The sequence below is a fragment of the Pangasianodon hypophthalmus genome, chromosome 7 (assembly GCF_027358585.1).
Source record: "Pangasianodon hypophthalmus isolate fPanHyp1 chromosome 7, fPanHyp1.pri, whole genome shotgun sequence".
NCBI classification, from domain to species: Eukaryota; Metazoa; Chordata; class Actinopteri; order Siluriformes; family Pangasiidae; genus Pangasianodon; species Pangasianodon hypophthalmus.
The window spans coordinates 25004592-25019141 of NC_069716.1; the positions used below are offsets into that span (position 1 = coordinate 25004592).

Consider the following 14550-nt stretch of genomic DNA (forward strand, 5'->3'; position numbering starts at 1 on the left):
ACTTCCGGGTTAATACCAGCGAGTACTTCCGGTTAGAATAAAAGACTAATAGCTGATGTATATGCATATTAAAAGATGTATTTTATGCTATATAATATAGTATTATAATACATATTTTACTCTAATGTATCATTTATGAGAATTATTTTACACATTTATTGCTTTTTATTAATATTAACTAACAAACAAACAAATAATAATAATAATGGTTTTCACGTACTAATATTTGGTTAAGGGTTTGCATCAGATTCCCAAAGGTTTTTATTATGAAATTTCTGGTTACTTTGAAACATCACCCAAGGGGCATTCTTTCATTTACATTTTATTAATATTACTAACCAGATAAAAAGTCTATTAAAAATAAATTTCCTCACTATTTTTTTAATGGCCTAATGGTTTCCATTAGGAATTTTCTGTTTGCCATTACAAACCATCTGAACCCAGTAGGGTCACAGAATAAACTTAGAAAAGGCCCTAAAAACCATTACGAACAGCTCACTCATTTAAACTTCCACTACAGTGACCACCAGAAATACATTAAACCCCATTAGAAAACACTACAAATTTCTAATGGTTATATTTTTTTATCATTTGTTTTTATTATCATTATTATTATTATTTTAAATGTATTTTTATTTATTTATTTTTTTTATTTTATATTATTTATTTTTTTGTAAATTATTTTAAATAATTATTTTAGTATTATTTATTTTTTATTATGATGTTTGTTATTTTGCCAACGAGGCTTTTCTTGTTAATCACAAACCAAATCTGTCATCTCTTTACAACTGCCCCAAAAATCGTTAAATATAATTCAAAAACTTGCTTTAATTTATTTGTCTTTAATCAAGAAACTCAAATCAGAAACAGTGTTTAATGAAAAGTTTAATTTCAAGTACAATATATATTTATCCTGCTTAAGTTTATACAGGGAGCAAAAACAAAGCTAATGTGCACGTGGTCTGAATCAGGGCCGATTAACCTGCTCTGTGGGAGTTTACTGACCTCAATAAACCACGCCTAATCAAAACCCCATCACTGTATCCAGGAACATCGGAATATTCAATTAGTTAGATTAGAGCAGAGCTGCAGAGCTGGAGGATTTCTCAGAGCAGTGTAAAGCATGATCAACGTACAGATCAGTCAGACTCGAGCGCTTTGGCACAGGTAACCTATTCATGTGACAAACACACAAATTAAATTCCTCAGTCCAAACTTCAGTTAAAATAACAGCACAGTGACTTCCTCGCAATGAAGAACAATCAGAGTATCAGACACTCATAACATGTTGTGGCTGCAGAGCATGACGGATGAAGAGTAGATGAAATGGAGGACTGGAAGCTGGTTTATCGTCTCTGGTTCAACCCTGTGAGGTTCTTTAGCTGCAGTGGAGAAAAACAGCTGGGTCAGTACTGAACGTATTGAGTTCACGTGTGCTTTTCAATCTTCAAGTCTACTCCCTTACTTCAGCTTAAGTCAGGTTTGTTGGGAGATTTTTGTACACAGACACACAGAGGAATGATCTGAGCACTTCCAAAACTTGATGAAGAGTCATTTAATATGTAAAATGTCCCTTATGTCATATAGCCTTACAGAAACGTTTGGTGAGTAAATGAGAAAAGTTAACACAAGATCGGCAGGTAACAAACTTAAATATATTTGTTGAACGTCAACAAAACAGGCAATTTGACTAGGGGTGCACAGACTTTTGCGTAAGACTGTAGCTGGCTGTGTATGTAATTAAGTGCACTAACCGTAACCGCGGCACCCATCAACCCCTGAACTACGGCCTCTCCTGTCGACTGCACCTACAACAAAAGCGCCTGAGTGAGAAAAGCAGTGTGAGAGAGAATTACAGTCCACCAGAGTTCAGTACAGTCCTCTGTACCTGTTTAGCCGCGTTGGCTACATTGACCACATCCTGGATACGGTTGTTAAGGAAGGTCCAAGTCTGCTCAAAGTCAGGGGATGTGTCCTGCAGCATCACGAGCTCCGTGGTGTTGTAGATTCCCGTTAATGCTGCGCGACGCGTGTACCAGTTTATCTAAAAGATCCGGAGGAGAAAAGCACAGTGATGTAACACTACTGTTCAGAAATACTTATTAACAGATGTCTTATTGACTCCAGCCATCTGTTCACATGAAGCTGCAAAACAGTTGTTTGAAAAAAGATTTTAAAATATCCAACATATTGTAATTTCATATATTATATGTAATCTAATAAAATCAACATGCTACTATAGGAAAACTATCAACGAGGTGGTGTGATGTGGTCCAAAGGGAAGCAAGTCAGCTTCTGTTAGTTGTTCCCTCAGTAGCCTCTCTTTATTCTCTCACTATGTTAATGAGACAAAAAACAAACAAAAAAAAAAACAGTTTGTCATATTACCAAGAAACCATGAAAGCCCGCCGTCCTGATGACTTTCCCAAGAGATTAATTTTTGAGACTATCGATACTGGTAGGAGTATGAAATGAAGAGTACTTATTAATAAATAAATAAATAAATCACTCCAGTGCATCACCACATGTCTAATTCAGTAAGATATTAAAAGCAGACAAATGTAGATTGAATAAGACACGAGAGAGATGATGTGAGAGGAAAAAGTGAGTGTGAGGAGAAAAAAAAAAAAAAATGCAGACAAGTGACTCCTTCAGACAAGAGCAGAGAAGACATGGAAAACACAGACAGAGAGAGAGAGAGAGAGAGAGAGAGAGAGAGAGGGAGAGAGGGAGAGAGGGAGAGAGAGAGAGAGGATAGATGAGGGTTAAGAGGAGACACTCACGTCTGTGGAGCGATCTCCTGCGTAGTACCAGATGTCATCCACCATGGTGGAGAGGTGCTTCAGACTGTCTGGGATGTTGTGAGGAAGCAGCAGTACACTCATCGCCTACAGAGTCATACATAACACACACATCCTCACCTTTTACAATCTTCTTACTAGAATATTTATACGCAGGTAATGCTGCGCCTGTTGGGAAACAGCTCTCTCACCTGCGGCCAAGTGTCGATGTACGGAATCAGCATCCGGAGGCGAGTCTCCACTGCATCCTTCAGGAACTCGGCTGTTGTCTTCTTTCTGAAGGGGATCAATATAGAAATAAAAAAAAAAAAAATTAAAAATTAAAAACATTTCATGCACAAATCAGATTTTTTGGTCTGAAACTAATCTGATGTCAAGTCCAGATGGGCAGTTTTCAACATGTGCATGTGAGTACAGAAAAAAATCAGCGGTACTGAAATGTTTGTTGAGCTGGCGGGAATAAATCAGTGATAAATGAGCCCCATTGTGACAAAAGAAGTTTCACTAAATCTGTTGAGTTATCACCCACGCTAACACTAACCCTGCTCTCTACTTGCATGTCACATTCTCAAGAGTCTGCTGGTTATGTGCAATGATGCGTCCTGGACTCGTCATCCACACAAACAAACAGCTTCGTTATTTCTGAATCACTCCAATTAACAGATATTTCTCCTGTTTCTCCTTTTTTTTTTTTTTTAACTTTTTTTGGTCTTCCTGCTTTTGAGTTATTAGATGGAAACGTGTCAGTGCATTTTTCCTGGTAATATATCAGCTTCTGTTCATACTGAAGTCATGCTGATCATTTATCAGGAATTGTACAGGAATTGTACTAGGTCTGGTTATAACCCCTTCCCGATTAGTTAATGTTAAATTCAAAGTCTACTATGAATTTAAGAATTGCTCAGGGACACTTACTCTGCTTGCCCGAGCTGGACCTGATTATTCTGCTCTGCCAGAATGTTTACGAGCTGAGTGTTGCACTGGCTGATGAAATGTAGCACCAGGTCTCCTGCGCCGTTATTAAACATCCCAGCAGAGGCAGCCGACAGGCCGAGTGTCTGAATTACAGCAAAAATGACAGAAGGTTACACAACAAACCTCTTTATACCAGTCACATCATTACATCATCGAATCTCCACACCTTTGCTCCTGCAGCGATGGCTTCCACGGTCCAGCCGTGCTCGGGTACGAACTCCAGCGCAGAGGTGAGGATACGAGCCTGCAGCTGCTCCTCCGTCTCATAATCCTCCGACTGTTCGCCGCTCTGATCCTGATAACTGACACACAATGTGGACAACAGGCACAAGGATATTAACCTCATATGCAAATGAACAAACCAGTAACAAAGCCTCAACGAACTGCATCTGCTATTGTGCCTGTGATCACACTGATGAATGACTTTCACAAATAATGGCACCTTTAAACCATTTAAACATTAATGGCAATAATTACAAACTTATAGCAATTTATACCTGGGCTTCAAAAAATTCATATTGAAATTTGGCTGGCTGGTGTACATTATTTTCTTTTATTGTATTCATTTATGGTCATTATTTAATTTTATTTGTTGACATGTACATATTATATTATTTAATTTATTAATTGGCTGGTGTGCATTATTTTCTCTTTATTGTATTCATTTATTATCATTGTTTTATTTATTTATTTACTTATTTATTGGCAGGGGTGCTTTATATTATTTTATTTACCGGCAAGTGTGTTATTTTATTTTATTTATTCATTGACAGGTGTTATTTTATTTATTTATTTACTGGCAGATGTGCTTTTATTTTATTTATTTATTGACAGGTGTGTTATAATTTATTTTATTAATTTATGCACCGGCAGTTCATAAATTATGTCATTTTCAATGACATTTTATTTATTTATTGGCAGTTGTGTGTTATTTTATTTTTATTTATTTACTGGCATAATAGCAAGATTTTATTTTTTTTTTTTTATTTATTGGCCAGTGTGCATTATTTTATTTATTTATTTATTAGTGCATGTGGTTTTTTCTTGGTATGTTTGTTACTTTATTTTATTTATTAACAGATGTGTGTTAATTTACTTATTTACTCATACATATTTAGATAGTGGGAGGTGTGCATTATTTTATTTATTTATTTATTACCATGTATGCATACATGAATGTAGGTATGTATGAATGAATGAATGAATGAGTGAATGAATGAGTGAATACATGTCGACAGCAGTATTGTAGATCCAGTTTAATTTTATTATTTTTTTTTTTTTTTTACTTAATTATGAGAAATAAGCAAAAACTGCCCTGAGGTGAGCATGTGACAGTAAGAGGTGTGATGTATAGGAGAGCTGCTGCATGGTGGACTTTCTAACCTGGTGTTAGGCTGCGGTTCCTCCTGTTGAACGTCAGTAGCAGAGGTTTGCTCCGTGGAGCAAAACGACTGACTCGCTCCTGAATCCTGGGTCTGCTGATGCTCATGGTCAGACAGAGGCGGTGTGTTCTGGTGAAATTTGGTGTCATCAGTAAATCGGAGGATGGCAGCACGGTGGAAGGTACGCGTCAGTGCGCTGTATCGGGGACGAGGGGTTCTCTGGAGCACTACTGCTGCAAATGCATAGAAAATACTTTCATTAAAAAGGATGGTGTGTTCTCTACTTCATGCAAAGTTACGAGTTTACAAAAAAAAACAACAACAACAACAACAACAAAAAAAAAAAACTCTTAAACATGACTGAACCTCTGATTATGATTCTGTGCATTGGTGTTTCAGTCTAATTAGTTAATACTGCACATAAGTCACATTTTCCATTTAAATCAGAGACTTTCTCAGTACTTCTGTATAAAACATGTATGTTTCAGAGCAATAACCTCTAGGGAGTTTTGTTTGTTCATAAAAGTTTGTTAAGGTTGAAGTCCATAACACTTTCTAGTTTAGGATCTAAAAATATTATTAATCAAAATCACAAGCCAAAACATCAACTTTATCCACTTTAAAGACAGTTACTGAGACTCAGACTCAGACATAGGTCACCTTGCAAGTATCATATGACATGGATATCAAATTTATTAAGGAAATATACAGAGAATAACTCAAGTTCTCACCAGAAAACACGCATAAAGTCTTAAAATACAAGACAACGGGACAGAAAGCAACTCACTAGGCCCAGCTTACCGCTGCCGAGACCCAGCAGGGCTCTTCCAGCGCGTAGGCCTCGAACCAGCGCCGCCATATCGACAGTTGATACGGAGCTGTTCTTTTAGCATAATAATGTTAGCGGCGGTGACGTCATTACAGCGCGACTCCGGTAAACAAGGCTAGCGCTACAGGATGCTGATGTTAGCAATTAAAAAGATAGAAATGTCAGAATGTATTATATATTAAATTTTTAAATTGTTAGTTAATATTGCAAACTCCTGCTGATAATTTATTTCAGTATTGTTAAAAAGCAGAACAGTTAGCAATGAAGCTAATTCATTTTTTTTTATCGCGGCTCCGAAACCGACTAGCGTGCTAACGTTAGCAACGAATGCGTCATTTTATCGCGACGCCTGAATCAGTCGGATCACCGGACAGTAACGACGGCAAGCTGAATCCTGCATCTGGCGAATGTTTTAAAATATTAGTAAGTATTACCACATTTTTTAAATAAAAATAAATAAATAATAATAAGGGATTAATAGATATCTTTGTAATATTTAAAAGGAATACGTCGTTTAATTTTTTTTTTATTGTTTTCTGATATTGCGTCACTTCCAGCACAAGGTTATTGTAGCGCGTGAAGCTTAATCATTTAAATCTGTCTACTGAATTAAATGCAAATCTGTGAAAACTCATATGTAAGAAGAAATCCAGTGAGTAAGTGTCCATGTGAGTGAACATGAAGTGGCACCACTAACACTGAGACTCAACACTGTACAGTGGATATCAAAAGTTTACACACCCCTGTTACAATGATATAGGAAACAACAAATGTTCAAGTGAAAAACAAATGGAAAAAATTTTAGGAAAGGAAAAGACAAAAACTTACAGTAACCTGGTTGCATGAGTGTGCACACCCCTTTAAACGGGCCGTGTGACTGTGCAAATGTTCCAAAGTAGTTACCATACACCTATATCACTATATCACTCATTGATCTAGTGATTCTGATTAACTCCAAATAAAGATCAGATGTTTCTGTAGGATTTTCTTGACATCTTCTTGGTTTCATCCGATTGCTGAAGCCATGGGCCGCAAAGAGCTTCCAAAGCATTTACGGGATCTCATTGTCGAAAGGTATCGATCAGGAGAGGGGTACAAAAGAATTTCCAAAACATTAGATGTTCCATGGAACACCGTGAAGGCCATCATCAACAAGTGGAGAAAATGGGGCACCACAGTGACGTTACCAAGAACAGGACGTCCCTCCAAAATTGACGAAAGGACAAGAAGAAAACTTATCAGTGAGGCTGCCAAGAGGCCTACAGCAACATTAAAGGAGCTGCAGGAATATCTGGCAAGTACTAGTCGCTCCCTGCATGTGACCGCAATCTTGCATATTCTTCACATGTCTGGACTATGGGGTAGGGTGGCTAGGTGGAATCTCTGTCTCTTCCTTTTTTAAATACGCCTAAATCACCCCAATCCATGTGGCAAAGTCTGTTATGGTCTGATGGGACCAAGGTAGAAATTTTGCGCATGATTCTAAATGATACATTTGGCGCAAAATAGAGAGAGCTTATCACCCAGAGAGCACCATACCCACGGTGAAGCATGGTGGTGGCAGCATCATGCTATGGGGCTGCTGCTCTTTAGCTGGGACTACGGTTCTAGTTAAGATAGAGCAAATAATGGATAGCAACCAGGTTATTGTAAGTTTTTTCTTTTACCTTTTTCCTAAAATGTTTGTTTGATTTCACTTGAATTTTGTTGGTTGCTATATCACAATAAAGATGGAAAAAGATCTGACACGATCTATCTTGGTTTCATGATTTACATCACAAAAACCTGCAATTTTAACAGGAGTCTGAAGACTTTTTATATTCACTGTACATTGAATTATTCACTGTTGTTGAGGATTGCTGCTGCTGCTGTTGTTGTTGTTTTTTACTATAATTTGACCCGATCTTTATCTATTAAAAGAGTTTAACATATATACACAAAACAACAAAACACGATGTCTCTGTTTAGCTGAATGCATGACTCATGAAAAATCCCTAAGTCATTTTCCTGTGGAGTTCCTGCTGAGTCAGTGTATGCTGTGTTGTATTAGTCACTAATATAATAACTGGTTTTGTTGGCAGGTGGTCATGGCAGATCTCGGACTGAAACAGGGAGATAAAGTGTTGGTGGTATGGACCCGCCCATCCTCTCCTACAGCTTTGAAGGAATTTGCTGAGGGTGTCGGCGCTGTGGTTGGTGGTCAGAACCTGGTGTCCCTTGAGAACATCGAAAGGCTCCAGATATGTGAGTGACTACACAGCATCTCTGGATTTTTTTCTTGGTAGTATCTGGGTATACTATGATGTATCCATCTGACTTCTAAATGCAGCATTACTGAAGTGATTAGATTATATTAAGCCTTGTTGATTTCTTGTTTTCTCTGAACATGCGTGTGTGTGGTACCCTGTGATGGACTGGCATCCCATCCAGAGTGTATTTCTGCCTCACTCACTCGGGATAGGTTCTGGACCCACCTCAACCCTGACCAGGATAAAATGCTTACTGAAGATGAATGAATGAATTCAATTGATTTAATATCTAAAGAGCTGGTCTGAGTCAGTGGGGCAAAACATTGCTAATCAACAGGGGTGGGAGATATGAGGAAAAATGTCATATCACGATACTTTAAGACATGTCAATAATATGCAATATACAGGGTGTCCGAAAAGCCAGTGTTGAGCAAAATCTGCAAAAACCTGATACAGCAGCTGAGAAATTGCCTAAGGGCGAACACATAGAGCATATGTTATAAATAATAAAATGCAAAATTAAGTATATGTAGTTTTACTGTCATTGGTTCCTGACTTTTCAGACACCTTGTATATTAGGAGATATAGGGTTGCTAACAAACTGCCAGTAAAACAGTCGTGTTTTGAAATATGTCCTAATTGAGTTCAGTGATACTTTTTATGTAATGTATACAAAATTAAATTATTTAACACTGAATGAGGAAACAAAACTCCATAAAAGTTTTAGCATAATTGTGCTATTTTAAAATTCAGCACATCAAATCAGCTGTGTCTAATCAGAGTGTGTATTTGTTTAAAAAAAAAATAGAAACAAAGTGTTTACGAAAAAGATATTTTGATACTTGAGATATCTCAGAAAAGTGACGTAATTTGTCAGGATAACGATATTATATTCCTGAACCCTACAGAACATTTCTTTCTATTCCAGCCTCTCACTCAGCTTCAAGTTACGACTGGGTCCTGTCCCAACTGCTCCCTGACACCGCTTCAGTCCACAGCTCTGAGATTCTTGCGGAGATGGCCCGTGTCCTGAAACCCGGCGGGAAGCTGGTGCTGGAGGAGCCAGTATCAGGTTAGACTCTGTTTCCTGAGTGATGTGTATATAAAAGCAATACAGAGCAGTATCCTACTCATACTTGGCCTCTTGACCTGGACCGAGTTACCAAATGCCAGAAGGATCAAAATGACCATTGCATAGTAATGCTCTTTATTGATTATTAATTACATTTACAGATTACCTCAGTGTTTCAGGACTGGTTTTAACACACCATTGTTGACTTCCCCTGACCATTTCTCTTTACAAAGATTTTCTTGTTCTAGTAGTTTATTACTTCACCTGACCTCTGGGAGGGCAAAGGAACAATCAGACAAACATTGTGCAGTCGAGAATTTGATAGCATAGCTGTTAAAAATGCAAACTGGCAATAATAGACATAATATTTCAAACATGTTCCACCTAATTAGCTGCTTAAATGAAATGGTACTAACCTAACCGCTTAATTTATACATGGCAGCTGACAGCTTATTGTATTTTATTGTGACAACGTTTAACAAGCCACGTAAATACACTACATGGGCAAAAATTTGCGGACACCTGACCATCACACCCTTATGTGGTTCTTCACCAAACTGTTGCCACAAAGCTGGAAGCACACAATTGTACACAGTGTCTTTGTATGCTGAAGCATTACAGTTTCCTTTCACTGGAACTAAGAGGCCCAAACCTGTTCCAGCATGACAATGCCCCTGTGCACAAAGCGAGCTCCATGAAGACATGGTGTGTGAAGGTTGGAGTGGAAGAACTCAAGTATGCTGCACAGATCCCTGACCTCAACCCCACTGAACACCTCTGGGATGAACTGTAACACCGATTATACACAAGACCTCCTCACCCAACATCAGTGGACAAAATCCTCACAGTCATGTACCAAAATCTGGTGGAACGCCAAACCTAATGGGGGGCTAACTCTGGAATGGGATGTTCAAAAAGCACATATGTGTGTAATGGTCAGGTGGCCACAAACTTTTGGTCATATAGTTAGGCATGCTAGCTTGTTATCAAAATGCCTAATATTTCAAAATAGCCTATCAAGTTGCTGCTTTCAAATTGGGTTTTATGTAGTCGTGGCTCCAACTAGAGAGGACAGCTGATTTATTTACTTTAATCCATGAATAATTAGCAAGCTGCAAGCAAATCAGTAACTGATTAGCATACTACCTAGCAGTAGAGTGTACAGATCATCAAGGAAACTAATTAAACTAATTGTTGCTAAGTGAAGTTGGACGCTCACATGACTTGAGTAAAAGAGGGCAAGGTGGCCAGGGTGTGTTAAAACATTATTGGTACACAGTCTAATTAAGTGCTCAGTAGATTAATAGATTAGATAAGAAAAGATGATGAAAGAATAAACTTGTATCCGCAGGTTCTGAAGAGGTGAATGGGTTTAGGACAGCTGGGAAGCTCATGTCAGCCCTCAAACTATCCGGCCTGGTTTCCGTCTCAGAGGTGAGAACCCTGTTCATTAAATAAACTCCCTGTGTGCCAGATGCTCCTGCTAGGGACTCCCTATTCCTAGATTCCTGTTAACTACAGAACTGATTTTAAGGGTTTATTACTGTTTTTTTAATACCACAGCACTGTTGAATTCTCAAATCAGATTGGTCATAAGCTTTTGTTTAATTTTCTACAACAGCAGGTCTGATGGTAGTCCTGGCTGCTATTCAAATCTCACACTCATTCTAATACAGTAACATTTTTTATAGTAACAGCTTACACAGAGACCTGTATGGCGGATGCGCCACGTAAATAGATTAAAAAAAAAAAAAAAAAAAGTAATTTTTTTAAAAATATATTTTAAGTTTTCTATGAAGAGACGTTAAGTTTTTTTTGGAAGGAGAAGGAGTCTCCAGTGTCCGTCGAAGGTAAGCCCGTAACTTTAAGAAGGAGGGTTTTGTGGTTTCTTGGCAACATGCATGCATGCATTTTCGGTCTTTTGTCTTATTAACCTCAAGACAGAGAACTAAAAAGAGGCGACTGAAGGAACAACTTCAGCTTATAGCTGCTATAACGTAAGTGTTGAAAGGAACTAACCTGTTTCGTGGACGTTCCAAAACTATAAATGGTTAATCCATAATAGATACATATTACGTAATTAAAAACATTGTATTCGTTGACAAATTGCTGATATGTAAGTGGAATAAAACACCTCAGGACTTGCAGTTATAGGAAAATAATCTTCAGGATGGTAACAGTAACTCACACCACCCTGTTTATTCCTTCCTTGAATAAGTGTAACATTATGTAGATAATGATTGATATGATTAATTGTGCATCCCAAATTTTGCACAGTACTAAAGCACAATAGATCATATCAAATCTTTGTCTGCTTTAAACCTATCTTTTATATCCATATCGTTATGGGATCTGTGAGATAAAATATAAAAGATACACGCATCACATTATATTATCATTTCATAAGGAGAAGTACACGCCCCTATTATAAATGACTTGACTAACTTGTGGTTTATTCTGCAGGTGAAGAGTGAAGCCCTGAGCCCTCAGGTTCTTAATCAGCTCACAGATGTTCAGGCAAAATCTCTGTCTAGGGTGCGAATTTCAGCTTCCAAACCCAACTTTGAGGTCGGATCATCGTCTCAACTCAAACTGTCCTTCGCCAAGAAAACAGGTCAGTGTTTACAGATTCAACATTCACGTCTTACTGACAGTTTGTGCTGATCCACCTGTATCAACAGTGCATGTATTTGACTCCATGTTTCAGAAATTTTAATCTGATTTTGTCCAAAAAAAAATGTAGCATGCCTGCCAAATACACAATCATGAACTTGAAACACACACACACAAACACACGCGCAGGTTTGTTTGGTTTATTCCACAATACTGTTTCAGCTATATATGAATAGTTTTATGTGAGATATGTATATATTAGGGATATAACTGAATATGAATACATTATTCGGATCCGTGGTGTATCGGCTCCGGAACAACCACATCCCTGATAAAGCTCTTACTGAAGAAATCACCAAACAGTAGCCAGACATGCAGCTCTGTTGCTACTCCCCTTGTGTTAATCTGTAGGATAATAAAAATGTATACATTGAATTGCATGGGTTGTGTCACTTTCTCCAGAGTGACTTATAGTTCAGGGAAAAAAAAAACAGCAGTCTGTCATGAGCTGACGGTCAACATCTAGTAAAGTACCTGGATTTATTACCAGATCTCACAAAAAATGACAAGTGGCAACATTACTGTACTACAGAGCCATGAGTGTTAAAGGTTGTCTCTCTTGTTTCACAGAAAAGCCAGCTCTCGATCCAGGTGCTGCCAAGCTGTGGACGCTTTCAGCTAATGACATGGATGATGATGACATTGTAAGTACAGATTACATTTTTTAGACAAAATAATTACACACCTATACGCATGTTGCATGCTTTATGTCTTGGAGATACAACACTTCTGTTTTCATTCAGTGGAATTTTCTAGTTTGAATACAATGCAGAAGGGAAAAAAGCAGGATGAATGGGGTCATGTGACTGAAATAAGTCACACACCTTACGGATGTGTTTATGGTCATCGTTGAATGAAAATTGAATGATTTTTGGAAAGTCTGTCTTTAAAGAGGTTTATAATTTCTTTGAGTTTCTGCCATTTCAGGATTGTATTCTAGGATTCTGAGATGTGTTTTAATATTTCTTGACATCTCGACATGTCCTCTCACAAAGACTTGCTCATGTCTCCGTGTAGGACTTGGTGGACTCGGACGCACTGCTGGACGCTGAAGACCTGAAGAAGCCTGACCCGGCTTCGCTCAGATCGTCATGTGGAGAATCGGGATCTAAGAAGAAAGCTTGCAAGAACTGGTGAGAAAGTTTGTAGAAGATTAGCATCTCTGTCTAGAAAACTTGAGCTTTCAGTTAATGCACACAAATGATTGTTTATGAATTTCAACATTATCTGCCATCCTGTAATTACTGTAATTGCTGATTGTGTGTGGTCGTGTCTCGGTGAAGCACGTGTGGCCTTGCGGAGGAGCTGGAGCAGGAGCAGGAGAGCAAAGCCACTCAGAAAACCAGTCAACCGAAATCCGCCTGTGGAAACGTAAGTGTTTGCATTTCAGCTCTCAGCGTGTCGAGTCAAGTTTAGTCGAGACCCCTTTCCCCCGCTTCTTAATCCACTGCATTCTGCACTGTACCCTTCACTGTATTCTTCAATTCATTATATGTTCAGTAATTTTTCTTTTTGTCTCACAGTGTTATTTAGGAGATGCTTTCCGCTGTGCCAGCTGTCCGTATCTCGGCATGCCTGCGTTTAAACCAGGAGAAAAGGTCGTACTGGCCAACACACAGATTGCAGATACATAAAACGTGCTGATTCCCCAAAGCAAAGATTCATTCCTTTCATTTATGGTCATGCATGGATTCAACATCAGCATCAGACCTGAATGGTTTGAGAACTGCAGATATCAAACTCATTCACTTAAGTATAAATGCAAACTTTTGAACAAAAGATGTGTAATACCTGAACTATATATTATAGTATATAAGCCTTCAGAAATTGATCTCCTGAAAATCTGATCATCTTTTTTTTTTCAGTTTAATTGACTTAATTTTCCTGGTGTTTTTTTTTTTTTAAACCCAAATATTGTCTTGACCATATGTATGTTGTTCTCTGTAATATAGAATGATGGCATTTGATGCAAAAATAAAATGATTGCACACTGTTTCAGTAGGAGTGTGTAGTTCTGCTTCTGAAATGATGCAATGCAAACAATCCAGTGTGTCAAAGATAGAGGTGAAGCAGCCAGCATGTGTGTGAGAGAGAAAGTCAATCAATCAATGGATCATTCATCTTCAGTGAGGACTTGATCCTGGTCAAGAGAAACCACACCCTCAGATTTTCAATGGTGCTTTGGTGGAGCAATATGACAAAACAGTCACATCATATATGCCTGACTTGTTTGTTTCTTGATATAAATATCATGTTGTATAGACATACACCAATCAGCCATAACATTAAACTGACAGGTGAAGTGACTAACATTGATTATCTCATTACAATGGCACCTGTCAAGGGGTGGGATAGATTAGGCAGCAAGTGAACAATCAGTTTTTGAAGTTGAGGTGTTGGAACCAGGAAAAATGGGCAAGCATAAGGATCTGTGCGACTTTGACAAGGGACAAATTGTGATGGCTAGACGACTGGGTTAGAGCATCTCCAAAACGGCAGGTCTTGTAGGGTGTTCCTGGTATGCAGTGGTTAGTACCTACCAAAAGTGGTCCAAGGAAGGACAACAGGT

General features: G+C 38.1%; 2 protein-coding genes across 5 annotated transcripts; one reads left to right on the plus strand and one right to left on the minus strand.

The window, feature by feature from the left end:
- Positions 1–867: 867 nt before the first annotated feature.
- On the minus strand, positions 868–6131 carry coq9 (coenzyme Q9 homolog (S. cerevisiae)). 2 transcript variants are annotated; one of them, XM_026946510.3, is made up of 9 exons: positions 5960–6131; positions 5160–5391; positions 3943–4078; positions 3717–3859; positions 2993–3077; positions 2784–2888; positions 1889–2044; positions 1755–1808; positions 868–1382 (listed from the first exon to the last, which is right to left on the minus strand). In XM_026946510.3, the coding sequence occupies exons 1-9, from the start codon at positions 6015–6017 to the stop codon at positions 1347–1349; spliced, it is 1005 nt and encodes a 334-aa protein (XP_026802311.3). In that variant the 5' UTR covers positions 6018–6131; the 3' UTR covers positions 868–1346. The 2 variants fall into 2 exon arrangements, with proteins under 2 accessions (XP_026802311.3, XP_026802312.3); XM_026946511.3 differs by having other exon boundaries at positions 5160–5388; positions 5960–6110.
- Positions 6132–6174: 43 nt separating this feature from the next.
- On the plus strand, positions 6175–13974 carry ciapin1 (cytokine induced apoptosis inhibitor 1). 3 transcript variants are annotated; one of them, XM_053235532.1, is made up of 10 exons: positions 6278–6410; positions 7062–7281; positions 8069–8231; positions 9165–9308; positions 10660–10742; positions 11772–11922; positions 12552–12625; positions 12999–13114; positions 13265–13352; positions 13505–13974. In XM_053235532.1, the coding sequence occupies exons 3-10, from the start codon at positions 8075–8077 to the stop codon at positions 13613–13615; spliced, it is 924 nt and encodes a 307-aa protein (XP_053091507.1). In that variant the 5' UTR covers positions 6278–6410; positions 7062–7281; positions 8069–8074; the 3' UTR covers positions 13616–13974. The 3 variants fall into 3 exon arrangements, with proteins under 3 accessions (XP_026802309.2, XP_053091507.1, XP_053091505.1); XM_053235530.1 differs by having other exon boundaries at positions 6324–6410; positions 6969–7281; XM_026946508.3 differs by lacking the exon at positions 7062–7281 and having other exon boundaries at positions 6175–6410.
- Positions 13975–14550: the final 576 nt, after the last annotated feature.